General features: G+C 53.2%; 2 protein-coding genes across 35 annotated transcripts; both read right to left on the bottom strand.

Annotated features, from left to right (window-relative positions):
- Positions 1–744: 744 nt before the first annotated feature.
- On the bottom strand, positions 745–14,787 carry LOC102084684 (uncharacterized). 31 transcript variants are annotated; one of them, XR_010475489.1, is made up of 15 exons: positions 14,394–14,526; positions 14,048–14,134; positions 13,690–13,775; positions 13,330–13,417; positions 12,972–13,057; positions 12,612–12,699; positions 12,255–12,341; positions 11,682–11,883; positions 11,344–11,576; positions 11,139–11,180; positions 8,792–9,669; positions 8,646–8,685; positions 7,842–7,950; positions 7,637–7,678; positions 745–7,398 (listed from the first exon to the last, which is right to left on the bottom strand). XR_010475489.1 is itself a non-coding variant. In XM_065077141.1 (12 exons), exons 2-12 carry the CDS (start codon positions 14,469–14,471, stop codon positions 9,316–9,318), a joined length of 1,431 nt encoding a protein of 476 aa, XP_064933213.1. In that variant the 5' UTR covers positions 14,472–14,526; positions 14,662–14,787; the 3' UTR covers positions 745–9,315. The 31 variants fall into 31 exon arrangements, 16 of the variants coding, with proteins under 16 accessions (XP_064933213.1, XP_064933221.1, XP_064933222.1 ...); XR_010475499.1 differs by having other exon boundaries at positions 745–6,890; positions 7,054–7,098; positions 7,842–9,669; XR_010475500.1 differs by having other exon boundaries at positions 745–6,841; positions 7,054–7,098; positions 7,842–9,669.
- Positions 14,788–19,064: 4,277 nt separating this feature from the next.
- Positions 19,065–22,141, bottom strand: LOC135580589 (uncharacterized). 4 transcript variants are annotated; one of them, XM_065077161.1, is made up of 6 exons: positions 21,699–22,127; positions 21,412–21,426; positions 21,094–21,295; positions 20,728–20,987; positions 20,520–20,564; positions 19,066–19,897 (listed from the first exon to the last, which is right to left on the bottom strand). In XM_065077161.1, the coding sequence occupies exons 1-6, from the start codon at positions 21,765–21,767 to the stop codon at positions 19,880–19,882; spliced, it is 609 nt and encodes a 202-aa protein (XP_064933233.1). In that variant the 5' UTR covers positions 21,768–22,127; the 3' UTR covers positions 19,066–19,879. The 4 variants fall into 4 exon arrangements, with proteins under 4 accessions (XP_064933230.1, XP_064933231.1, XP_064933233.1 ...); XM_065077160.1 differs by lacking the exon at positions 19,066–19,897 and adding an exon at positions 19,926–20,163; XM_065077158.1 differs by having other exon boundaries at positions 19,065–20,564; positions 21,699–22,139.
- Positions 22,142–27,031: the final 4,890 nt, after the last annotated feature.

The raw sequence follows: 27,031 nt of genomic DNA, 5'->3' as shown, positions 1-27,031 counted from the left end.
GAAAGGAGCTGCTGGGAACCGGAAAGTGAAAGTGAAAACAGCACAAATGCCACAGGGTTGGCACGTGTCCTGGGAAGGGCATCGGAATGGGGCTGCAACCCCAACCAAACTCCATCCTCAGGCTCAGGTTTCAGCCGAGGGTGCTGTGAGGAGGATCAGTTGCACAGCCCTGCCACCATCTGCAGGGCCACCCCAAGGAGCCCCCTGGGACCTTCTGGCAATGGTGGCTCGGACCGAGCACTGTCCCATGGGTGACACAACAGCAATATTGGGTGGACGTGGCTTTGCAGGACCTTTCTGTTTTGTGGGGATGGATGTCCCTTAGAAAGGACGTCAGTGGTGGCATTTTCCCATCTCAGGGAGGGGAGCAGGGAAGGGCTCTGTGTCTTGTCCCCAGACACAGGACATCCTTGTGGCATTGCAGCCATCCCCACAGCGCTGATGTCCTCATGGGGATGCCAATGTCGCCACTGACCCAGCATCCTCGCAGGGACACAGCTGTTCCCAGAACAGGCATCTTCAGGAGGATACCACCATTCCCACCAAGCCGGCATCCTCACAGACATGCCACCATTCCCACCAGTCACCAAAAGTTCTGTACTGTATCAAATGTTTTGTACTGTATTATTTAGTATATGATAGAGATACTTACTGTTGCTGTTATTACTGTTCTTCTCCTGTAATACTCATATTGACCACTGTTTCAGTCATTATTACTGTTATAAATAAGAGCCAATAAATCGATTCTGCGTCAATCAATCGATTTTATTTAGCAAGCGGTAATTAGGCAAAACAGCGCTGGGTGACCGGGGGAAGCTCAGTTCCACCAACAGGCACACCAAATCAACCTTTCGTATGTGCTTATATACGTTATGCGTTCGTTTACGTGCTGGGAATTTCCGCCTCTGGAACTTTTGTTATCTGTTGCAACATCCGAGCGCTTTGTTATCTGTAACACCATCTGGGAGTCCTATTATCTGTGGCACCATCCGGGAGTCCTGTTATCTATGACACCATCCGGTAGTCCTGTTATTTATGGCACCACCTGGTAGTCCTGTTATTTATGGCATTGTCTTTAACTACTACTACAAGGTTCTACAAAACATAATCAAACTCGCACAAGCACAGTTACTGCTTACAATAATATGCATAATACAATTGAATCCTACTCGATTTGTTCAACATTAAAAATTTTGACCATCACTTATTACAATTCCCCCCCTTTTTTTTTTTTTTTACTCATTTATTTGTTGATCAAATCGAGTTACCGCTTTTCGGGCTAGTAAGGTCATTTCAGCTTCTTCATCAGTTCCATGTTTCTGTAGCAGCATAAGGTGTACCCGCTCTACACGGTTTTTAACTAGTCCAATAAATCGATTTAGGATACATCACATCTTCTTGATGATATAATATCCTTGGAATGATAGTAACTGACATGCAATACTCTCGGGAACTGTTAAACACTTTTAAAGACACACATGGAGTAAGTCCCGTCCTGGAACATATCCATTTTGTTCTATTCGGGGGAATAATATATCCTGTGGTTTTATTAAGGCTTGGTATGATATTCCCACAAAGTGGTCTCTTGGAATTTGGTACTTTACCTGTACAAGTCCCTATTCCAGTTACATGTTGCATAGTTATCCCTCTTTTCTGCTTTTCCCAGGGACATTGAATAGGCATAGACTCCTTGTTTATGGTATACCGACGATTATCCCGTATAGCTTCATAAAAGGGTGGATTAACATTATAACACAACCAGCAACCCATGGTTAAGTTGGGTTGAGTATAGTTTAGAGTTTGATAAGCAGCCAGAATAATTCCCCATAGAGGATTCAAAGATTCCGGGGCTTCAATATTCAGAGATTTCAAGGCTTCAGTGACAGTTTCCTCTATTACTATTATATTCTCCTTCTCTACTGTCTTTGTCTCCCTACCTAGAGGGGTCGGTTTAACTTCTTCTTTCTTTATGAGAAACATGCTTCCTCTATCAGCACCCGGTCGATAATATCGCATTCCCCAGGTTTTTCTAACAAACCATCCACTATGTTCAGGGTTTGTTATGTTAAGGAATATATATTCATACTCGCCATCACTGTCCCGCTCGTTTCGGTTGCGAGGATAACCGAGTTTTAGTCGGCGGCCTTGGTTCGAAGGAGGAATGCATCCTACAGGTCCCCATCCAACCTTTAAGAACTTATCAGTATTTGCCGGAGGAATTGGCCAGCTTGAGGCAATCATTTCACACCCCCAGTAAGAGCAGTAATAGTGTCCTGGAGTATTACAATACGAGGGCCCTGTGCTGGGGCACATATAAAACCCCATTTTGTTAAGGCATGGCTCAATCTGAACTAATTGGCATAAGGTTACAGTAAAAGAAGGTGACCCTGATGTGGGCTGTTGTTGTATTATCGTTTGGTCCTCCCATCGATAGAGGGTCCATTTAAAAGGTTGGTGAGAACTCCCCTGCTTTATTGCTATTATTACCGGTAAGGTAAGGAGGATTAGGGAGAGCGACCCGGCCCCTGGTTGGCTGAAAATCAGCCAGTGGAGGTTCATTTTGTTGAGGGTTGTTCTGCTTAAGGAGCTGCTTTATTTTAGAAGTCTTCGGAGGCACTTGCCAATCCCCACAAGGATACCCCTCTGCCTTGCCCTGGGCCTACTCTGTTGCTTCAGAGTAGCCGGATAAGTTATCTTCTCGGCAGCAGTTGTAGTCTTCAGGGGACTGCCTCCTGAATTCTCTCCTTGTTCTGTCACAACCCACTTTCCAATATTGAACCCAATAGGGCTATTTTCAAATACAAGGGTTTGGCCACTGTCCCGAATCCTCACAGGGTTTGGAACACTTCCTGTATCTTTTCTTACCAAAACGCTTCTTACACTTCCTCTTGGTTATTTCCCAAATGTCTGGACTTATCAGTGATTATTAATATCCTAATGGTATCTAAGGTTTTTTTTTCCCAACACTCATTACACCATCGTTCAACATAAGGAAACTTTTTTTCACTGCTGTATCCCGCACCCGTGACACACACGACATACCCACGGATTGCATTGCTTACATACAGGACATGCGATGTGCGACTTATGTAATTCCTTACAATTGTCCATAAAAAGCCTAGTATCCAGGGCTATGCGTCACGTGTCTGTTTCCTCTTGAAGGTCAGCTTCAACTCATCCAGTTTCCCAGTGACTTCCCAGTCTGTGTGCAGTATAGGACCTTTTACTCGACTAGCGTGTGTCCATCCTCTTTCCGCGGTGCAGACTGTGACATCTGTGGTGAGTAAAACAAGGAAAGGTCCCTCCCAGGACAGGTTAGCGATGATTCCCTCCATGTTTTTATGAGTACTTGATTTCCTGGTTTGATACGATGTATTGCTATATCTAAAGGTGGTCTCTAGACCACCAGACCTCGCTTTAACAGTTCTTACGAAGCCACACAAGCACAAAAGGGCCCGCGGAACTTCACCACACAATGCAGGAAGAAAAAAAAAAAAACAAAGAACATATGTGGCAGGGACAACACCTCCCCCCCCACTCTGCTCGGTCCCCTGGACAGGAGAAACGGCACAGGAGCCACAAAGTGACCTTGGACAGGTGCCACTGTTCACTGATCAACCAACTGCAAGTCTGGTTCGTGCTGCCAGAGATGCACTTTGCAGACCTACAAAACCCAAGAATTTGCCCCAAATATTTCTGCATAGCACAGCATCAAACACATCTTAGTATCTTATTCAGTCTGGAATTCACACCTCAATCTATTGCGATTATGGAAGCTACTGAAAAGTCAATGAAAGGGGTTCTATGAGAGTTGGTCCCCACACTGAACACTAAAACACATGTAAAATAAAAGGGGGCAAACTTCCAAGTCACGATTAGGGACGGTGATAGGTTCGACTTTTTTTCAGATTCACCTCCCATTAAAGCAAGAGAAAAGTGCAACTTTGCAGCATGTTTGTTCACGTCAAGTTTTGCCTCAAGAACACATTTTGCAGTAACAAAATATGGTCTATAAAGTTGCAAAGTGCACAAGCTGAAGGCACAGAGTACAAGCACATAGGAAAACAGATTTCAAAATACAAAGTAACAAAAAAGAAATCTGGTATTTAAAACTCCCTGACAGAAGATACATTTATATGGGACCAACTCTTAAAGGTGACAATTTTTAAACTAATGAACAAATATTGCACAATAACAAAGTTTTATTCTTATTAAGTAAAAGCTCCCGAAAATACCTTGAAGTTTAAAAACTAACACACTGACGTGTTAACTAGTTTTAAGAATGTCCTTAATATTAAGAAAAGAGTGCAAAAAGGATTCTTCCATTCTAACACTTTTTGGAAACTGCTGATTCCAGCTGCCCATTTCTTTTATTACCAGCAATGCAGCTTTCTTAGCTTCCTCATCTGCTAAATTATTCCCTCTTATTTGCGTGGAGGTTCCCTTCCGATGGCCCTTTACATAAACTACCGCAATTTGTTTGGGCCCTCTTAATGCCTCCAAAGTTTGCGTTATTAAGGTCTCATGTATTAATCCTTTACCCTGAGAATTCATCAGTCCCCTCTCTTCCCAAATTTTTCCGAACGTGTGAACCACCCCATATGCATATTTAGAATCTGTAAATATTGTTCCTCTCTTATCTTTTAACAACTGTAATACCCTCAATACTGCGAACAGCTCACAAGCCTGCGCCGACCATCCTGAGTTAAGGGGACCTGACTCCTTAGTTGTCCAGCTGTTTCCATCTATTATAGCGTATCCTGACTTCCTTTTCCCATCCACTACCCGTGATGATCCACATAAAAACTCCTCTTCTTCTTCTAAATCCTCTCTTACCTTGGTATAGTTTTACTTTCAATTCCCGATCTTTTATTTCTAAACTAATTCCCAATTCGACCATTAAATCCCTTCCTAATAGGTTATATTCAGCTTCAGGCACTAATAAAAGGGACCCTATCCCTATTCGGGATGGGGATTCTATTTCTACCCCTTTAATTACTAGTACAGAAAAGGGGTCTCCTTTTGCTCCTATTACTTCTATTTTCTCCGAAGATGGAGCACATCCCCGGGGCACAGTTTGGACAATAGATCTTTCTGCCCCCGAATCTACCAGGAATTCCATTTCCTGGCACTGGGGACCTAACTTTAATTTTATCAAGGGCTCTGTTGTTTTAGGAGTCCCCAGCAGATAGAGCCCCTGACACCCCTACTCAGCATAATACATTTTCTCATCCTGTATACGTTTCCTACAGCTCCTTCGCATATGTCCCTTCCTCTGACAGTAAAAATATTCGATTTCCTTCAAATCCTTCAGTCCGACTTGACTTCCCTGAGGTGGCCCATTCCCACCTATGCGTGGTGGCCCTCCCTTCTGTGGAGCCATCCTCTGTACCTCTCAAACTGCCGCTACTAAAATTTTAGCTTGCCTCTTCTGAGTCTCTTCCTCCCTTCTCACATAAACCTTCTGTGCTTCCCTTAGCAACTCATCCAACCCTTTCTCTTGCCAATTTTCCAATTTTTCTAACTTTTTTTTTTTTTTTTTAATATCCGGCCATGACTTCGCCACAAACTGTGTTTTTAAAAGAGCTTGCCCGACCGGTGTCATAGGGTCTATACCGTAATAAAGCTGCAAGCTCTTTCTTAGTCTTTCTAGCCATTCTGTGGGAGTCTCATCTTTCTTTTGTTGTTCTTTAAAGGCTTTATTTATGTTCTGCCCTTGAGGGACAGATTCCTTAATCCCTTGGACGATTATAGTGCGGAGATCTCCCATATGGCCCCTGTGTTCCGGGTTTTGATTATCCCAGTTAGGGCGCTGCTGGGGCCACTTAATGTCAGCACCCGGCCCTTGTTGGTGCCGTTGGTAAAGATTTAGGGCCTGACAAATCCAATTCTCATATGACCCAAAAATTGGCCAAAATAAATGATCTGGTCTAATCTGCTGGTTTCCCCAGCCATGCATGCAATAGTAAACCATCTTTTCCCTATTTTTGTTTCGCGTGCTAGACCTCTCCGTGGGTCCCTTCCCAGTGAACACAAGGCCCAATGAGGATTCTCGGGGAATATCTGGCAACCTCTCTGTGGGTCCCTTCCCCATGAGATCAGAAGGCTTGCCCTTCTTCTGTCCCATCTTCCGGAGTGTCTTCTTTTCACACACACACACGCACCCCTCGTTCGTGGCTCACGCCCTCGCGGGCTATGAGAACCGCACTACTAGAGAGTCCCGCCCTGCCTTACGGCAGGGTCCACACTCACTTCGCTTCCTCCCCAAGCCGGGGGGGGCGTCTCGTTCATGCACACTCCAGGATACCCACCCCAACCGAACGGAATCGCTTTCTATACTTACCCTCTCTGTGGTCTTCGTCCGGTTCTTCGTGCACAAAGGTTTAAGGGGTTCAATTCTTTTGCCTAATTACCTAAATTTAGGGTTCGGAGGTTAAGGTTTCAGGGCAATCCTCTGTCCACTCCAGGGCCGTCTGAAAACGGGACGGGGCGCCTCCCTGAAGTTTAAGAGTCCCTCCCAGAGATCCTTAATCCGAGTCACGGCACCAAAATTTGTTATAAATAAGAGCCAATAAATCGATTCTGCGTCAATCAATCGATTTTATTTAGCAAGCGGTAATTAGGCAAAACAGCGCTGGGTGACCGGGGGAAGCTCAGTTCCACCAACAGGCACACCAAATCAACCTTTCGTATGTGCTTATATACGTTATGCGTTCGTTTACGTGCTGGGAATTTCCGCCTCTGGAACTTTTGTTATCTGTTGCAACATCCGAGCGCTTTGTTATCTGTAACACCATCTGGGAGTCCTATTATCTGTGGCACCATCCGGGAGTCCTGTTATCTATGACACCATCCGGTAGTCCTGTTATTTATGGCACCACCTGGTAGTCCTGTTATTTATGGCATTGTCTTTAACTACTACTACAAGGTTCTACAAAACATAATCAAACTCGCACAAGCACAGTTACTGCTTACAATAATATGCATAATACAATTGAATCCTACTCGATTTGTTCAACATTAAAAATTTTGACCATCACTTATTACAATTACCCTGGGCAGCTAAGAAGTCCCGAGAGGCTGGTGGCGGCCGGGCAGCTGTCTCAGCCCATCAGGCAGGACCGATGCAGGAAGGCAAATATCAGGCATGTTTCAGGTAGCAGTATTTAATAAAACATCTGATTAGTGCATGGAAATTACCCTCAAGGAAACAGAAAGCAACATCACCCACCCTCCCAAACAAAAGCTCCTTCCCTGGGTGAGGTGTTGGGGTGCACGGGGCGATGCTGAGGCTCCTCTGTGGGTCGGGGGATCATCCTGCTGGGGACATGGGGCTGCCACCCCTCACGCCGTGTGGCTGCTCCCCTGCCCCGCCGGTCTGGGGGGGCTTCAGATGGCCTGGATATGAAGGATGGTCCCCTGAGCCCCTTCCTTTCCCAGCCCGTGTGGATCGGTCCCCTGGCAGCGCTGGCAGCTGGAGCCCAGCCCTGCTGGGGACTCCACAGCCCTGCTGGGGACCCCCAAATACTCTGAGGGAACCCATAGCCCTGCTGGAGATCCAAAAGCCATCCATTGGAACCCACATTCCTCCGAGGGACCTCAAACACTGCCCAGGGATTGACATGAAGATACTCACAGCCCCACTGCAGCAGCTGTGACATCAACCTCGAATTTCCACCTGCAAGAGAAAGCTGTCCATGTGCAGGGGGCTCCGCTCTCCCCACCGCTGTCCCCACCGCCCATGGGCACCCCAGGGGGAATCAGGTCAGGATGCAAACGCAGGGCTGGGGGTGGGTGCAGGAGCCGTCCCACCGCGGCTGTGACACCAGCTCCGTGCTCACCAGTTCTGAGGAGAACTTCTCCAAGCCCAGGAAGGAGAGGGCGAAGTGGATGCAGTTGTTTGTGTAGGCGTTATAGTTGGCTTCACTTCTCATCGCACTTCTGACTCTACTACGGAAATCATTGAGATTAACCCCACCTTTCTTCCGGTAAATCTGGCATTGCCCCCTTTCTTTTATCAGGGTTTGGTAGCCTGACTTGATGATCAGACCGGGAATCGTCTGACTGCTGCTGGGACTGTGGCAGAATGGAAACCCCCCTCTCTCCCACTCCCTCGTTCAGTAGGCACCAGTGAGCCGCTGGGCACCTGCGGCCAATGTGGGGGATGTTTGGAGGCTTCAGGGGCACCCACAGCCAGTGTGGGGGTGCAGAGAAGCTTCTAGAATGCCTACAGTCAGATCTGATCAGCCAATAAACACGGGATACTTGTCGAGACTCCGCCCATTGTCGCGGGTCTCTCGGAGCACGAGCAAGTTGCTGCCGCTGAGACCCCCCCCTGCTCCCCGGGACTGAGACTCCGCTTGCCTTGCCGCCACGTGTGTAAGTATGTGTATCTCTTTAAAATAACCCCACACCGTGTTTAGGCAATGTGTATTCGAATCGGACTCAGGGCCGGCTCTGGCATTGCTTTGAGTGAAGCCACGTGCATGCCCACTGTGGACCGCCTGTTGTACTAGTTGCTGCCCCTTAATAATTTTCCTCAACAGATACCCAAACCTTTATTGAAGTCACTTTGGAGTGCTAAAACCCTGTTTCTCCCCGGTTTAATAAAAGTTGTTTCGGACCCTGTTGTCCCTTAAACTAACCTCGGGGTGCCTCCATGACAGGGACCAGCAGTTCCCGTGCCTAGAAAAGCAAGAGCTGCCCATCACCCTGGCCCAGCCACCACGAACACTGGCCACATTTTGGCCACCACCAGAACCCCAAAGGAGACAGGGGGCCTGGCACTTACCCACAAAGTGTATGACCTCTTCATCCCCACAGTAGACAGCTGCATGTTTGAAGTTCTCCTGCCAGGCACAAGGGCTCGGGCAAAAGTCACCCGTCCTTCCCAACGGCTCCGAGCTGGAGCCGTCCCAGGACAAGCCCTGTGCATCTTCCCCTCCCTGTCCTGCTCTGACCACCGTCCAGGCAGATGTGTGCAATGGGTGGGAGAGCTGGGAGCACGCTTACCGCGATACTATCTGGAACTCTGGAACCAGCAAACATGCCAGCGAAGAAATTCATAATTGTTTTCTCTGGGACGGTGCTGGTGACAGAGCCGGGCTGTTCACTCTGCCAGGGGCTGAGGGAAATGCAGGGGATGGTGGATCAGCAGGCGCTGGGACAAAACCTGACCTCACATCTTTCCCGATACACAGGAGGCAGAGAAAGGCTGAAAGCCAAACACCAAACAGAAATAGGTCCAGCTAAGTCCTATGTGGGCTTTTCCACTTGTTAAAGTTGCAATTAATTTCCTAATTCCACTGGAAATGTTTAGTTTGGGAATAGAGGGAGGGAGGTGGGTAAGGAGACCCTGGAAAGGCTGTGGAGTGTGAGGAGCTGCAGGACATGTGCAGAAGTGCGTGTCGTGCAAGAGGCCCCGGGGAGCGAAGAGCAGAAGAGTGCCACAGGACTGGCACAGCCTCCCCATGCAAACCATCCTTTGCCACGCAAGAGCGATGCCAGATCTGCCATCACGACGCCAATCCTCAGGTTAAGGATCTTCCATCCCCGTGTGTCCCGCACCCACATTGTCACCTTCTCAGCACCTTGGCCGGATCCAACATCTACAGGAGGTGGCTCTTGCTGTGCTTGGCCTCCATCCCTGATGGGACGTCCCCGAGCTGCCTGTGGGGCAGAGGGGACACTGTGTCCCTTGCACAGGGACGTCTTCATGCTGTGACCACCTGGTGGGGCTCACCTTCCAGGTGGATGATCTCCCTGTCACCACATGGGGACCCATCAGTGTCTCAGGGCCACTGGCTCATACCCTGTTCCTGTTGGCCTGGGCACAGCTTGGGTCTCCATGGATGGTGAAGGGGTCATCTCCTCCAGGTGCTGAGCACCAAGCCCCCCCCGTATGCACCGAGTCCATGCAGCCCCCAAAGACCCCCGTCCTTCTGACCCCCACATTCAGAACCGGGCCGGGCTCAGCCGCGGAGTCCATGGGTGACTGATGGACTGATGGTGGTTGTTATTCTGTCAGTATTCTGACATGGGGTCTGTGAGAAACTGTGAGAGTCAACAATGTGGGAACAAGAGTTGGTGGAAAAATGCAACAGGCAAAGACCTTATACTCATTAATACATGAAGGACAGAAGGATTGATACAAAATTGATACATCAAGGACAAAGGGATTGATACAAGATTGATACATCAAGGACAGCGGGGTAACTTGTGATAGACCAAAAAATGCTTTTATGGCAGCAACTTCGGTGGGAACACAAAATGTATCACTTATGCAGTGCCTAACCTAGCAAAGCAGCAATGCTTGAGCAAGCATCAAAGCAAGTATAAATACAAGCCTCAATTTGTTAGAAATGTCTGTGCATGCACCGAAAAAAAGAGATTCTGTGCCTCATTCGCTGAAGTTATAGCTGTTCTTCGCCAGTAATACTGATATTGGCTGTTGTTTCGCTCATTATTATCCTGGGCAGCCAAGAAGCCCCAGAGGCTGGTGGCAGCCGGGCAGCGCTCTCAGCCCATCAGGCAGGACTGAGGCTGTATGTAAAATCAGGTTCGTTTCAGGTAGCAAAATTTAATAAAACATCTGATTAGCACACAGCAATTAAGCTCCAGGAAGCAGAAAGCAACGTCCCCATCCCCCCACAAAGAAAATCTCCTTCCCTGAGGCTTCTCAGTGGGTCGGGGGGCTGGTCCTTGGGGGACATGGGGCTGCCACCCCTCACGCCGTGTGGCTGCTCCCCTGCCCCGCCAGGCTGGGGGGGCTTGAGGTGGCCTGGAAAGGAGGGACAGTCCCCTGAGCCCCTGTCCTGCCCTTCCCAGCCCGTGCAGATGGGTCCCCTGGCAGCACTGGCATCTGGAGCCCAGCCCTGCTGGGGACCCCAAAACCGTCCTGTGGACCCCACAGCACTGCTGGGGACCCCGAAACACTCTGAGGGACCCCACAGCACTGCCTGGGAGCCTGCATCTCTCTGAGAGACCCCAAAGCCCTCAGAGGAGCCCAAGATCATCCCAGAGGAACCCAACAATCTTTAGGGGCCCCAATACCCCTTGAGGCTCAACCCTCCCAGGGATCCCACAGTCCGCCCAGGGACCACAACCCCTGCCAGGGGGCTTTACATGGGGATACTCACAGTGTCGCTGCAGCTGTTGTCACCTTCATCTTGGATTCGCACCTGCAAGAGAAAGCTGTCCATGTGCAGGGGGCTCTGCTGTCCCCACCGCTGTCCCCACCGCCCATGGGCACCCCAGGGGGAATCAGGTCAGGATGCAAACGCAGGGCTGGGGGTGGGTGCAGGAGCCGTCCCACCGCGGCCGTGACACCAGCTCCGTGCTCACCAGGTTGGAGTAGAACTCCTGCAAGCCCAAGAGGTAGAGGGCGAAGTGGATGCAGTTGTTTGTGTAAGGGTCATACTTGGCTTCGCTGTTCATCGCTGTCCTGACTCTATTATTGAATTCCTTGAGAACAACCCCATCTTTTTTCCGGTAAACATCAAATAGCCCCCTGTTCTTTCGCATTTTCAACAATCCTTCTTTGCTGATCACACCAGGGCTTTCCTTGCAATCTATGCCTGGAAAATAAGAACCTCCCATCACTCTGGCCTGGCCACCACAGCCACTGGCCACACTTTGGCCACCATTACAACTGGATCAGAAGCAGGGGGTCGTGTGCTTACCCTGGAAGTGTATGACCTCTCCATTCCCACAGTAGACGGCTGCATGTCTCAAGAGGGCCTGTGCGATGGTGCTATTGCTTCCATCCAAGGGGAATAGCAAGATGTCCCCAGGCTGCAAAGTGCCATTTAAAACCTGCTCGAAGATCTCCCCATGTCCAGGGATGCTCTTGGTGAACAGAAACTTGAGCGACACAGATTTCCTCTGCCAACCGCACCAGGGAAGGAAGGTAAGAAGATAGCAAAACCAACCCCATCATGCCATAACGCCCGCCAGACCCTCGCTCTGGAAGCGGAGGTCTCTCCAAGCTCTGAGAGGAACAGAAAACGGGTGTCAGCGCTGTGCTCGTGCCGTCCTGCCCGTGCGCCAGGGCAGGGTCCCAGCTGCCATCACACCCTGCCCAGGATGGATCCTGCCAGGCACAAGGGCTCGGGCAAAAGTCACCCGTCCTTCCCAACGGCTCCGAGCTGGAGCCGTCCCGGGACAAGCCCTGTGCATCTTCCCCTCCCTGTCCTGCTCTGACCACGGTCCAGGCACATGTGTGCAATGGGGTGTGGAGATGGGAGCGTACTTACCTCATCAAGGCAGGAAGAAGTGGCAAGACTCATGACACTGGCTTCTAACACTTTTTTCCTTGAGATAGAGCCGGTGTTGCTGATCTCCTGCAAGGAGAGAGGAACAGAAAAGGGGTGTCAGCGCCTTGCTCGTGTCGTCATGCCCGTGCGCCAGGGCAGGGTCCCAGCTGCCATCACACCCTGCCCGGGATGTCCTGCCAGGCACAAGGGCTCGGCCGAGAGTCACCCGTCCTTCCCAACGGCTCTGAGCTGGAGCCATCCCGGGACAAGCCCTGTGCATCTTCCCCTCCCTGTCCTGCTCTGACCATGGTCCAGGCACATGTGTGCAATGGGGTGCAGAGATGGGAGTGCACTTACCTCATCAGGGCAGGAAGAACTGTCAAGACTCATAACACTGGCTTCTGACATTTTTTTCTTTGAGATAGAGCCGGTGTTGCCCATCACCCGCAAGGAGAGAGGAACAGAAAAGGGGTGTCAGCGCCGTGCTCGTGCCGCCCTGCCCGTGCGCCAGGGCAGGGTCCCAGCTGCCATCACACCCTGCCCGGGATGGATCCTGCCAGGCACAAGGGCTCGGGCAAAAGTCACCCGTCCTTCCCAACGGCTCCGAGCTGGAGCCGTCCCGGGACAAGCCCTGTGCATCTTCCCCTCCCTGTCCTGCTCTGACCACCGTCCAAGCAGATATGTGAAATGGGGTGTGGAGATGGGAGCGTACTTACCTCATCAAGGCAGGAAGAACTCTCAAGTCTTATAGCACTGGCTTCTGACATTTTTTTCTTTGAGAGAGAGACGATGTTGCCCATCACCTGCAAGGAGAGAGGAACAGAACAGGGGTGTCAGCGCCATGCTTGTGCCGTCCTGCCCGTGCGCCAGGGCAGGGTCCCAGGTGCCATCACATCCTGCCCGGGATGGATCCTGCCAGGCACAAGGGCTCGGGCGAGAGTCACCCGTCCTTCCCAACGGCTCCGAGCTGGAGCCATCCCGGGACAAGCCCTGTGCATCTTCCCCTCCCTGTCCTGCTCTGACCACCGTCCAAGCAGATGTGTGAAATGGGGTGTGGAGATGGGAGCGTACTTACCTCATCAAGGCAGGAAGAACTCTCAAGTCTTATAGCACTGGCTTCTGACATTTTTTTCTTTGAGATAGAGCCGGTGTTGCCCATCACCCGCAAGGAGAGAGGAACAGAAAAGGGGTGTCAGCGCCGTGCTCGTGCCGCCCTGCCCGTGCGCCAGGGCAGGGTCCCAGCTGCCATCACACCCTGCCCGGGATGGATCCTGCCAGGCACAAGGGCTCGGGCAAAAGTCACCCGTCCTTCCCAACGGCTCCGAGCTGGAGCCGTCCCGGGACAAGCCCTGTGCATCTTCCCCTCCCTGTCCTGCTCTGACCACCGTCCAAGCAGATATGTGAAATGGGGTGTGGAGATGGGAGCGTACTTACCTCATCAAGGCAGGAAGAACTCTCAAGTCTTATAGCACTGGCTTCTGACATTTTTTTCTTTGAGAGAGAGACGATGTTGCCCATCACCTGCAAGGAGAGAGGAACAGAACAGGGGTGTCAGCGCCGTGCTTGTGCCGTCCTGCCCGTGCGCCAGGGCAGGGTCCCAGGTGCCATCACATCCTGCCCGGGATGGATCCTGCCAGGCACAAGGGCTCGGGCGAGAGTCACCCGTCCTTCCCAACGGCTCCGAGCTGGAGCCATCCCGGGACAAGCCCTGTGCATCTTCCCCTCCCTGTCCTGCTCTGACCACCGTCCAAGCAGATGTGTGAAATGGGGTGTGGAGATGGGAGCGTACTTACCTCATCAAGGCAGGAAGAACTCTCAAGTCTTATAGCACTGGCTTCTGACATTTTTTTCTTTGAGATAGAGCCGGTGTTGCCCATCACCTGCAAGGAGAGAGGAACAGAACAGGGGTGTCAGCGCCGTGCTCGTGCCGCCAGGGCAGGGTCCCAGCTGCCATCACACCCTGCCCAGGATGGATCCTGCCAGGCACAAGGGCTCGGGCAAAAGTCACCCGTCCTTCCCAACGGCTCTGAGCTGGAGCCGTCCCGGGACAAGCCCTGTGCATCTTCCCCTCCCTGTCCTGCTCTGACCACGGTCCAGGCACATGTGTGCAATGGGGTGTGGAGATGGGAGCACGCTTACCAGGCTGACACCGGCAACAGTTGCAGCGCTTGCAGCACCTACAATGCTGCCAGCAATGGCAGAAGCGACTGGGTCCATTGTTTTCTCTGGGACGGTGCTGGTGACAGAGCCGGGCTGCTCGCTCCTCTGAGGGCTGAGGGAAATGCAGGGGATGGGTGGTTCAGCAGCAGGGACAAAACCTGACCTCACATCCTTCCTGATACATAAGAGGTGGAGAAAGGCTGAAAGCCAAACACCAAATAGAACAAAGTGCAGAGAAGCCCAGTACCGTTTTTCTACTTCTTAAAGCTGCAATTAATTTGCTAATTCCACTGGAAATGTTAGGTCTGGCAAAGGAAGCAGGGGGAGACCCTGGAAAGGCTGTGGAGTGCGAGGAGCTGCAGGATATGTGCAAAAGTGCGTGTCCTGCAAGAGGCCCCGGGGGGCGAAGAGCAGCTGCTGCTGCGGGGGGGCAGGAGGGGGCGGCGCCACCAGGGCTGGGACGTGGCTCAGCGGCGGCTTCGGGGAAAGGAGCTGCTGGGAACCGGAAAGTGAAAGTGAAAACAGCACAAATGCCACAGGGTTGGCACGTGTCCTGGGAAGGGCATCGGAATGGGGCTGCAACCCCAACCAAACTCCATCCTCAGGCTCAGGTTTCAGCCGAGGGTGCTGTGAGGAGGATCAGTTGCACAGCCCTGCCACCATCTGCAGGGCCACCCCAAGGAGCCCCCTGGGACCTTCTGGCAATGGTGGCTCTGACCGAGCACTGTCCCATGGGTGACACAACAGCAACATTGGGTGGACGTGGCTTTGCAGGACCTTTCTGTTTTGTGGGGATGGATGTCCCTTAGAAAGGACGTCAGTGGTGGCATTTTCCCATTTCAGAAAGGAGAGCAGGGAAGGGCTCTGTGTCTTGTCCCCAGACACAGGACATCCTTGTGGCATTGCAGCCATCCCCACAGCGCTGATGTCCTCATGGGGATGCCAATGTCGCCACTGACCCAGCATCCTTGCAGGGACACAGCCGTTCCCAGAACAGGCATCTTCAGGAGGATACCACCATTCCCACCAAGCCGGCATCCTCACAGACATGCCACCATTCCCACCAGTCACCAAAAGTTCTGTACTGTATCAAATGTTTTGTACTGTATTATTTAGTATATGATAGAGATACTTACTGTTGCTGTTATTACTGTTCTTCTCCTGTAATACTCATATTGACCACTGTTTCAGTCATTATTACCCTGGGCAGCTAAGAAGTCCTGAGAGGCTGGTGGCGGCCGGGCAGCTGTCTCAGCCCATCAGGCAGGACCGATGCAGGAAGGCAAATATCAGGCATGTTTCAGGTAGCAGTATTTAATAAAACATCTGATTAGTGCATGGAAATTACCCTCGAGGAAACAGAAAGCAACATCACCCACCCTCCCAAACAAAAGCTCCTTCCCTGGGTGAGGTGTTGGGGTGCACGGGGCGATGCTGAGGCTCCTCTGTGGGTCGGGGGATCATCCTGCTGGGGACATGGGGCTGCCACCCCTCACGCCGTGTGGCTGCTCCCCTGCTCCACAAGGCTGGGGGTCTTCAGATGGCCTGGAAAGGGGGGACGGTCCCCTGAGCCCCTGCCCTGCCCTTCCCAGCCCGTGCAGATGGGTCCCCTGGCAGCGCTGGCATCTGGAGCCCAGCCCTGCTGGGGACCTCATAGCCCTTCTGGGGACCCCAAAACCCTCCTGGGGACCCCACAGAACTGCTGGGGACCCCAAAACCCCCTGAGTGACACCACAGCCCAGCTGGGGAGCCTCTAGCCCTCCCAGGACTACAGAGGCATCCCAGGGAATCCCATACCTCATTGGGGACCCAATTCTCATTGTGACTCAGCCCTTCCTTCAACCCTACATTCCTCACAGGCACCCCAGACTCTGTTCAGTAGAGCTGAAAAGGGGACACTCACAGCCCCACCGCTGAGGCTGAGGATGGACTTGGTTTGTGTTGCAGCCACCATTCCAATGCCCATACCAGGGAATGAAGTTGTGCCAACCCTGTGGCGCTTGTTGCTGTTGACACTGTACAGTTCCCAGCAGCTCCTTTCCCCGAAGCCGCCGCTGAGCGACGTCCCAGCCCTGGTGCAGCCACCCCCTCCTGCCGCCCCGCAGCAGCAGCTGCTCTTCGCTCCCCGGGGCCTCTTGCAGGACACGCACTTTTGCACATGTCCTGCAGCTCCCTGCACTCCACAGCCTTTCCAGGGTCTCCCGACCCACCTCCCTCCCTCTATTCCCAAACTTAACATTTCCAGTGGAATTAGCAAATCAATTGCAACTTTAACAAGTGGAAAAGCCCACATAGGACTTAGCTGGACCTATTTCTCTTTGGTGTTTGGCTTTCAGCCTTTCTCTGCCTCCTTTGTATCTGGAAAGATGTGAGGTCAGGTTTTGTCCCAGCGCCTGCTGATCCACCATCCCCTGCATTTCCCTCAGCCCTTGGTGGAGCGAGCAGCACAGCTCTGCCACCAGCTCTGTCCCAAAGAAAACTATGCTAAGACTCGCTGCTACCATTTTTGGCAGCTTTCTAGGTGCTGCAGGAATTGCAGGTGTTGGCGCTGGCCTGGTAAGTGCACTCCCATCTCTGCACCCCATTGCACACATTTGCCTGGACCATGGTCAGAGCAGGACAGGGAGGGGAAGATGCACAGGGCTTGTCCCGGGACGGCTCCAGCTCGGAGCCATTGGGAAGGACGGGTGACTTTTGCCCGAGCCCTTGTGCCTGGCAGGATCCATCCCGGGCAGGGTGTGATGGCAGCTGGGACCCTGCCCTGGCGCACGGGCAGGGCGGCACAAGCACAGCGCTGACACCCCTTTTCTGTTCCTCTCTTCTTGCAGGTGTTCAGCAACACTGCAAGTAGGAGCTTGGAGAGACCTGTGCCGGCATTTTGGGGGCCTGGAGGTCATTGGGGGCAATTGGGCTCATTGTGCCCCCTCCTGACTTTCCTTCTTTGATGTTGTTCGTAGACCACCAGATTTCTGCTGTTCAAACGTGACTGTGGGCACGATCAGATTTACAAGGAGGTATTTGGGATCGAGTTGCAGCCTGGGGACATCTTGCTCTTCCCCTTGGACAGACGCAATAACATCATTGTCCAGATGATCTTCAAGCATGCTGCCATCTACTGTGGGGCTGACAAAATCATGCACTTTGTGGGTAAGCGCCAGACCCCCTGCTCCATTTGGGTTGTAGTGATCCTCAAAGTGTGGCCAGCGGCTGTGGTGGCCGGGCCAGGGCAATGGGCAGCTCTTGCTTTTCCAGCCACCGGCACTCAGAGGAAACGTGATGTGATCAGCAGTCGGACGACTTCTGGTGTGGATCGCCAAAGAAGACTTGTTGAAAATGAAAAAGGAGACATGAAAGTACCTGATTTACCAGAAAATAGATGGGGTTGAAATAAATAACTTACGGTTTTTCTATGGATAAACAATGTTTAATCCAATTCCTTAATTGTATTCCTTAAACACATGTTCATTAGAGCATAAGCAAAACAGCGCTGGGTGTGCAGGGGATTCACTCCGCCCAGCACGCACACCTTTTAACAATAAGCAGTGTGCTTAAATACAGTAAGGTATTACATATTCATAATGACCCCAGGAATGCCTGTACATATTCATAACCTTTCCCCGCTTCTTATTAAAATGAGTCTCAGATAATCATTTCCATAGTCTCCTTCTTGACCCTCCCTGTTGCGCCTGCACGGTGTCACTTGGTGATTTTGAGGAGGGGTCTTTGGGGGTCTTTGGATGAAGCTCCTTCAGCTTCGTCACAGTGAACTTGTTACCTTTGGCTCATTATGATGAACGGGCTGGAACCCAAGCTGCCAAGTCGACTGAAACCAGACTGATGCCCCCTTTTGCTGGAAATCTTGGCTATCTCGTCTCCTCAAGGTTACAGCTGGTGTTGTAAAACTTCTTATCTCAGCATTCAATGAGGTTCTGTTTTTTTCTTAACAAAATTGGTTACATAGGGCTGTAAACTAGATATGCATTATGTGGCTTAAAGTGTTAGTTTGTTAGTAGGCCTTTATGGTGTGGTTGGTTAACCCTTAAAATGTTGGTTCCCTCTTTCAATACAACTTCATAAACAAGTTTCACAACTTTTTACATAGAACTTAACCACCTTTTCCTTTTTCCAGGTTCAGAGCCCGTGCCTCATTTGGTTATATCTATAAACATTAAACATCTTCTCAGCACAAATCAAAACTGCATTTCTCACAGGGTTAATCTAAATGATTTCCGGAGAAAAGTCATGGAGGCGATGAACAGCGAAGCCGAGTATTGCGCCAGCAAGAACAACTGCATCCACTTCGCCCTCTCCTTCCTGGGACTGGAGAAGTTCTACTCAGAACTGGTGAGCATGGAGCTGGTGTCACGGCCACAGTGGGACGGCTCCTGCACCCACCCCCAGCCCTGCGTTTGCATCCTGACCTGATTTCCCCTGGGGTGCCCATGGGCGGTGGGGACAGCGGTGGGGACAGCGGAGCCCCCTGCACATGGACAGCTTTCTCTTGCAGGTGCAAATCCAAGATGAAGGTGGCAGCAGCTGCAGTGGTGGGGCTGTGAGTATCCCCATGTCAGGCCCCCTGGCAGGGGTTGGGGTCCCTGGGGGGAATGTGGGGTCCAAGGGAGGTCTGAGTCACCAGAAGAATTGGGTCCTCAATGAGGGATGGGTTCCCCTGGGATGCCACTGTGGTCCTCAGAGGGCTGGAGGATCCCCATGAGGGCTGTGGAGTCCCTCAGAGGGGTTTGATGTCTCCAGCAGGAGAGCAGAAGAGTTCTGGGACAGGCATCGGAATGGTGACTGCAACCCAACCCCAACCCCAAAGCCAACCTCAGGCACAGATGGTGCCGGGAGGAAGATTGGGTCCACAGCCCTGCCACCGTCTGTAGGGCCACCCCAAGGATCCCCCTGGGACCTTCTGGTGATGGTGGCTCAGGCCGAGTGTCATACCATGGGTGACACAACAGCAGCACTGGGTGGACTTGACCTTGTAGGTCCTTCGTCCTTGGTGTGGATGGATGTTCTTGAGAAAAGGCATCAGTGGTGGCATTTTCCCATCTCAGGGAGGGGAGCAGGGAAGGGCTCTGTGTCTTGTCCCTATACACAGGGCATCCTCGTGGCATTGCAGCCATCCGCACAGGGCTGATGTCCTCATGGGGATGCCAATGTCCCCACTGACCCAGCATCCTCACAGGGACACAGTCGTCCCCAGAACCGACATGTTCAGGAGGATACCACCATTCCCACCAAGCCACCATCCTCACAGACATGCCACCATTCCTGTCAGTCACCAAAAGTTTTGTACTGTATCAAATGTTTTGTACTGTATTATTTAGTTTATGACAGAGATGCTGATTGTTGCTGTTATTATTGTTCTTTACTGGTAATTACTGATATTGACGGGTGTTTCAGTCATTATCATCCTGCACAGGTAAAAAGCCCCAGAGGCTGGTGGCAGCCGGGCAGCTCTCTCATCCCACCAGGCAGGACTGAGGCAGGAATGCAAAATCAGGCACATTTCAGGTAGCAAAATTTAATAAAACATCTGATTAGCACATGGCAATTAAGCTCCAGGAAGCAGAAAGCAATGTCCCCCACCCTCCCAAAGAAAAGCTCCTTCCCTGGGCGAGTTGTTGGGGTGCGCGGGGCGATGCTGAGGGTTGGGGGGGACCATCCTCCAGGGACATGGGGCTGCCACCCCTCACGCCGTGTGGCTGCTCCCCTGCCCCACCCGGCTGGGGGAGCATGGGATGGCCTGGAAAAGGGGGACGGTCCCCTGAGCCCCTGCCCTGCCCTTCCCAGCCCGTGCAGATAGGTCCCCTGGCAGCACTGGCATCTGGAGCCCAGCCCTGCTGGGGGCCCCACAGCCCTGCTGGGGACCCCGAAACCCTCTGAGAGAACCCACAGCACTCCCAGGGACCCCAAAGCCCTCTGAGAGATCCCACAGCCCTCCTGGGAGCCTCTAGCCCTCCTACGACCACCGTGGCATCCCAGGGGAACCCATCCCTCATTGAGGACCCAATTCTTCTGGTGACTCAGACCTCCCTTGGACCCCACATTCCTCCCAGGGACCCCAACCCCTGCCAGGGGGGCTGACATGAGGATACTCACAGCCCTACCACTACAGCTGCTGCCACCTTCATCTTGGATTTGCACCTGCAAGAGAAAGCTGTCCATGTGCAGGGGGCTCCGCTGTCCCCACCGCTGTCCCCTCCACCCATGGGCACCCCAGGGGGAATCAGGTCAGGATGCAAACGCAGGGCTGGGGGTGGGTGCAGGAGCCATCCCACTGCGGCCGTGACACCAGCTCCGTGCTCACCAGTTGTGAGTAGAACTTCTCCAAGCCCAGGAGGGAGAGGGCGAAGTGGATGCAGTTGTTTTTATAGAGGGAATACTCGGCTTCGCTGTTCATTGCCTTCCTGAGTCTGCTCCTGAAAGCTCTGAGATCAACACCACCTTTTTTCCGGTAAATCTGACAGTTCCCCCTGTCCTTTTTCAGGGCTGTGTAGCCTTGTTTGCTGATCAGACCGGGAGTCGTCTGACTGCTGATCAAAGCAGTGCTGTTTGGAGTGCCGGCACCTGGAAGAGCAAGAGCCACCCATCACTCTTGCCTGGCCACCACAGGCGCTGGCCACACTTTGGCCACAACCAAAACCTGAAGAGGAGCAGGGGGTTGGATGCTTACCCTGGAAGTGTATGACCTCTCCATCCCCACAGTAGACGGCTGCATGTTTGAAGAGGATCCTGCTGACGATGTCATTGCTTCTGTCCATGGGGAAGAGCAAGATGTCCCCAGGTTGCAACTCACTTTCTGACACCTCCTCGAAGATGTCCCCGTGACCAGGGATGCTCTTGGTGAACAGAAACTTGAGCGCCACATACTCCCTCTACCAAACACATTGGGGAGCGAATGTCAAGAGGCAGCAGAGCCAGCTCCATCGCCCCCCAAGTGCCCCCCAGGTCCCCAAAATGATGGTGCAGGTCTCTCCAAGCTCCTACTTACAGTGTTGTGCAACACCTGCAAGGAGAGAGGAACAGAAAAGGGGTGTCAGCGCCGTGCTCGTGCTGCCCTGCCCGTGCGCCAGGGCAGGGTCCCAGCTGCCATCACACCCTGCCCGGGATGGATCCTGCCAGGCACAAGGGCTCAGGCAAGAGTCACCCGTCCTTCCCAACGGCTCCGAGCTGGAGCCGTCCCGGGACAAGCCCTTTGCATCTTCCCCTCCCTGTCCTGCTCTGACCACGGTCCAAGCAGATGTGTGCAACGGGGTGCAGAGATGGGAGCGTACTTACCAGGCTGGCACCTGCAACACTTGCAGTGCTTGCAGCTCCAGCACCGATGAGAGAGGTGGGTTGTAGCATGGTTTTCTATGGGATGGTGCCGCTGACAGAGCCGGGCTGCTCGCTCCTCCGAGGGCTGAGGGAAATGCAGGGGATGGGTGGTTCAGCAGCAGGGACGAAACCTGACCTCACATCCTTCCTGATACATAAGAGGCGGAGAAAGGCTGAAAGCCAAACACCAAATAGAATAAAGTGTAGAACAGCCCTGGGTGGGTGTTTCCAATTGTTAAAGTTGCAATTGATTTGCTAATTCCACTGGAAATGTTAAGTTTGGGAATAGAGGGAGCGAGGTGGGTCAGGAGACCCTGGAAAGGCTGTGGAGTGCGAGGAGCTGCAGGACATGTGCAAAAGTGCGTGTCCTGCAAGAGGCCCCGGGGAGCAAAGAGCAGCTGCTGCTGCGGGGGGGCAGGAGGGGGTGGCTGCACCCGGGCTGGGACGTCGCTCAGCGGCGGCTTTGGGGAAAGGAGCTGCTGGGAACCGGAAAGTGAAAGTGAAAACAACAAAAGTTCCGCAGGATTGGCACAGCCTCCCCATGCAAACCATCCATTGCCACGCAAGAGCGATGACAAAGCCGCCATCACAACACTGATCCTCAGGTTAAGGATCTTCCATCCCCCTGTGTCCCGCACCCACATTGTCACCTTCGCAGCACCTTGGCCGGATCCAACATCTGCAGGAGGTGGTTCTTGCTGTGCTTCTCCATGATCCCCGATGGGACGTCCCCGAGCTGCCTGTGGGGCAGAGGGGACACTGTGCCCCGTGTCTCTTGCACAGGGACATCCTCATGCTGTGACCACCTGCTGGGGCTCACCTTCCAGGTGGATGCTTTTCCCACCACCACAGCAGATATTGTGCGTGCCACACCAGCCAGAGGCAGGAACAGGTCTCATCAGGGACCACGTTGAAGTGCTGGCCCAGTAGCCCCTCACAGAGGAAGAATGCTATGGTGGTCACTGCTCTGGTCACAGCCTGCAGACCCATCCAAGTCTCAGGACCACCAGCACTCTGGGGACAGCAGCAGCATCACTGACCCCCTGGCTCATCCCTCATCCCAGTGGCTTGGGCACAGCTTGGCTCTCCAAGAATGTGGAAACCCTTCAAGAAGGGGTCATCTCCTCCAGGTGCTGAGCACCCATGGGTTCTGAAGAAAGGGCAGAGTATGAGGGATTTGGGCCTGTTGAGCACGCATTCCTGATGGCACCCACCCATGACAGCACCCACCTCCAGTCCATGCAGCTCCCCGGTACCCCTGCACCAGCAGACTCAGCACTGGTCAGGTCCCATCCATGGGTTCATGGGTGACAGGTGCCACAGGGCAGGACCTCAGCTTTCCCCAACAGGCACTGCGGTGACTCTTGGCACCCACACAGAGCTCTGCTGGTGCCCAGACCCCACTGACCAGCCACACTGTGGCAGCCAGTCTGTTCTGTTCTGGCACCCTGAGGCCAGTCCTAAGGGAACAAACCAACCTGGTGTGACATTTCATCACCAGACCCCTTGGGTGACCTCAAAGGAGTCACAAAATGGCTCTGTGGCCATGATGTACTGATAGCTGGTGGTCACTGAACTGATGAAAACCACCTCTTGGTGCCAAAACACTTCTTGCCCTGCAGGTGGCCCATGGGATGGCCACCAACCAATTCCCAGCCCTGTGTCCCCGGGGCAGTGTGTGCTCCAGAGCCACATTAAATTTTAATCTTTGCTCTGGGGTGTCACCAAAGGCTTTGGCAAGGCCTTTGGTGGGTGATGTGGGAGCTGTCACCTTCTGTCACCAGGTGACCTCCACGGCACCATTTATCAAGGAGTCTTCAATAAACAAGAGCTAATTACGGCTGAAACCAGAGCCTGGGGACATGCTCGGCTTGGGGCAGCCACGTTAACCCTTCCCAGCCACCTCCAGTCCCACGGCCCTCTTGTACCCTCCCAGACCCTTGTGTCTCATTGTTCTTGTCCCCTCCTGATCCACCCCATCCTCTCCTGGTTCCTGTTGTTCCCTCCTGATGTACACTCTGGTTCTCACCATCCCTTTTCTGGTCCCTAGTGTCACCTCCCACTTTCCATCATCGCCTCCTGGTCCTCACTAGCTGCTCCTAGGCATAAGCATCATCATCTCCTGGTCCCCATCATCCCTCTAGGTTCCCTTGGCACCTCTTTGTCACCACTGTCCCTTTCTAGCCCCCATCATCCCCTTGCAGTCCCCATCACCTCTTCCTCATCCCCATTATTCCTTCTTGATCCTTGTTGTCCCATCCTGGTCTCTGTCATCTCCCCTCCATCTCCATCAGCTCCTCCTGGTCTCCAGCATCTCCTTCTGGTCCTCACCACCTCCTCTCAGTCCCCATTGTCTCCTCCTAGTCCCCACCATACCCTCCTGATCTTTGATGCCTCCTCATGGTGCCCACCGTCTCTACTTGGCCTCCATCATCTGCTCCTGGTCCCCACCATCTCCCCTTGATCCCTGTTGTTTCCTCTTAGTCCCCACCACCCCATGCTATCACCGCAGGAGCTGCCTAGGACAGCAGTGCCTTCTTGGGTCACCCAGTGTCCCCACTGAGCTGTCCCCAGGCCAGGGTGCACCCACCAGCTCCCCATGGCCAGTGGGATTAGGGCGGCTGGAGCCTTGGGGCTGCTCCTGACCACAAGTTTCAAGCTTGTCACCAGCATCTTTGGTTAATTAGTAAATTAGTAATTAAACGCTCTCTGCCTGCTGGAGAGAGAGAGGAGCAGATCCCAAGGTTTTAGGCTGGGTAATCCGGTGGCATCTGCCCCAGCGTCTGTCACTGAGCTGAGTCACGACCCCGCTGCGGGCTTTAACGTTTGCTCCTTCAACCCCAGCCCACCCCACTGCTACCAGCCCCTCAGCCTTGGTGTTGGGCCTGCTCAGGTGCTCCCCAAACTGGAATGGGTATAGCCCCGCTGGGTGCTGTGGTTGGTTGCTCAGCCTCAGCAGAGGGATGGGTGCTGCTCCACGGGAACCTCACCTTGGGGACAGCACCCAGCTGGGTGTAAAGGAGAATCAGGGTGGGAAACCATATTTTTGTAATTATTGGCTTTCCTGGGCGTGCTGATGATTGGCCAGCAGCAGATGGTTGGCCTGGCTAATCCCCCTCCCAAATCCCAGCTCCGGAGCTGGCTTTTAACCAACGGCAAGGAGGGAATGGGCAAATTAGCCAACTCAGCACCTATCGCCACACCAGACGCTCCCTGGTGTCCCCCTGCAGTGGGTAGCCTGTGTCACCCATGGGTGGGCTGGCACCCTGGAGTGCAGGTGTCCCAGCACCCCTGGATCAGGCACCAGGGGGGTTGTTTCACCCATGGGTGAAGCTCTGCTGAAGGGTCTGGAGGTTCCAGGGCTGGGCAGGGTGAGGTGACAGCTTGCTCCTGCCGCATTAGCCCAACGTCATAATTCTGCGGAGGGAGGAGGGCGGCCGCTGCTGCAGATGGCGGCTGTCAGAGATCTGGGTCAGGGCTGGGGCCTGAGGCAGGACGGGGGCTGCAGGGTGGGACACGGCACCCCAGGGGGACGGGGGGTCCTGGGGGTGGAGGGTGCTGCAGTCAGAGTGGGGGAACTGTGATGCAGGTGAGGACGGAGCGATGGTGCAGGCAGGAATGGAGAGAGGATGCAGGCAGAGGGTGATGGAGCGATGCTGCAGGCAGGAGAACACGGAGCGATGCTGCAGCCAGGGAGGACGGAGGCAGATTGTCTTCTGAACTTTTTCAGGCTTCAGCCTGGAGAATTTAGACCCGGAGAAGCTGTCCCTCTCTGTCACTGCCCTCCAGCTTGGGAGGAACAGGACAGACATAGGATTACAGAATGTCCAGAGTTGGAAGGAACCCAGAAGGATCATGGAGTCCAACTCCTGTCCCTGCACAGGACACCCCACAGTTCACACCGTGTGTCTGAGGACGTTGTCCAGTCTCTTCTTGAACACCGTCAGGTTGGGGCCGTGACACCTCCCTGGGGAGCCTGTTCAGTGTCCAGCACCTCTGGGTGAAGAACCTTTTCCTCATGTCCCACTGACTCTCCCTGGCACATCTTCTGCCATTCCCTGGGCTCTGTCACTGTCACAGAGCAGAGCTCAGCCTGCCCCTCCTGCTCCTGCTGAACCTGCAGCCCCACGAGCTCCAGCTGAACAAACCCAGGGACTTCAGCTGCTCCTTATACAGCTTCCTCTCCAAACCCTTCATCAACTTTGTAGCCTCCTCTGGACACTCTCCAGTAGCTTAATACCCTTATTATCCTGTGGTGCCCAGATGCCCAGGAGAGGCTGACGGGTGAGGTATGGAAGCCTTGGTGGCTCTTCCAAGGATGTCGCTGGGAAAAAGGCTGGTTCTGCACCGCTGCATGGGGGGACAACCTGCTCTAGAGCAGGGACAGGGGGTAAGCTGTTGTTTCCTCTGCATCATCTGTGAAGCACCCCTGAGAAGAAGTGCCGAAAAGCAGCTGGGACTGCTCCTCCAGCCTTTATATCCCCCCAGGAGCAGGAGCCATCTGCCCCGGGTTCCCATTTGGGGAACAATGGCACCCAAAGGTCCTCAGGGGTGCAGGAGAGGGAAGGCACAACCCAGGTTTTTCCAGGGTGCTGGGAACCCCATTCTTGGGCAAGAGATAAATACTGTCAGCTTTTGGGAGCAAGTCATTTAGAAAACTCAGCAGAAGCCAGAGTTGAGAGACTGGTACAAAATGGCTTGTTTAGGTCATAAGGGGCTTTTCAAGGCTGCTGGGGAGGTGACAGGAGTGGGTGGGTGACCCTGGTCCAGGTGCTTCCCATGCCCTCTGGGGGACCAGCCCTGGCCAGTGCCACCAGCCTGCCCTGAGACTTTGGTTTTTGATGCACTGGGGGGGCTGGGATCCCCTGTGCTCCCAGCTCCAGCTCAAACGGGGGCTCTCAGTGTCCCCCCACTCCTCTGTGGGGAGTGGGGGCTCAGCCCTGCCCCTATGGAGGATCTTCAGTAACTGCTGAGCCGCCAGCAGCTGACAGAGCCTCATCACCTCTGACACTAGCCAGAGCCCAACAACGCCCCTATCAGCCTCTGTGTTTTCAAGCCTCATTATTAGAGTTTCTGTCCCTTCTTTTGAGCATCTCCATCTCCTTTTCCCTGCCAGGGCTCTGCTGGCATCCCGTTGGCTCCATCAGAGGGATGCTTCATTTCCTACCCCAAATCCCTCTCCATCTTTGGGGTTGTCCCCAACGAGCCTCTGATCGGGATGTCTCATCCAGAGCCAAAAGGTAAGAAAGAAACAAGAGGTGACATTTAGAAACCACTTGCTGTCCACCTCAGTA

Source organism: Columba livia, chromosome 11 (genome assembly GCF_036013475.1).
Source record: "Columba livia isolate bColLiv1 breed racing homer chromosome 11, bColLiv1.pat.W.v2, whole genome shotgun sequence".
Classification (NCBI taxonomy): domain Eukaryota; kingdom Metazoa; phylum Chordata; class Aves; order Columbiformes; family Columbidae; genus Columba; species Columba livia.
Note: the sequence above shows the minus strand (reverse complement) of the source record. Positions and strands in the feature narration are given on the sequence as shown.

Bases quoted from the DNA above. Each gene is read 5' to 3' on its own strand.
- LOC135580589 (XM_065077158.1), bottom strand. From the start codon at position 21,767: ATGCTACAACCCACCTCTCTCATCGGTGCTGGAGCTGCAAGCACTGCA. The intron at 20,988-21,093 runs GTAAGCATCCAA...TTGCTCTTCCAG, and splicing joins AGAGGTCATACACTTCCAGG to GTGCCGGCACTCCAAACAGC. The intron at 20,565-20,727 runs GTGAGCACGGAG...TTTCTCTTGCAG, and splicing joins AGAAGTTCTACTCACAACTG to GTGCAAATCCAAGATGAAGG.
- LOC102084684 (XM_065077141.1), bottom strand. From the start codon at position 14,471: ATGGACCCAGTCGCTTCTGCCATTGCTGGCAGCATTGTAGGTGCTGCA. The intron at 13,418-13,689 runs GGTAAGTACGCT...TCTCTCCTTGCG, and splicing joins AGTTCTTCCTGCCTTGATGA to GGTGATGGGCAACACCGGCT. The intron at 13,058-13,329 runs GTAAGTACGCTC...CTCTCCTTGCAG, and splicing joins GTTCTTCCTGCCTTGATGAG to GTGATGGGCAACATCGTCTC.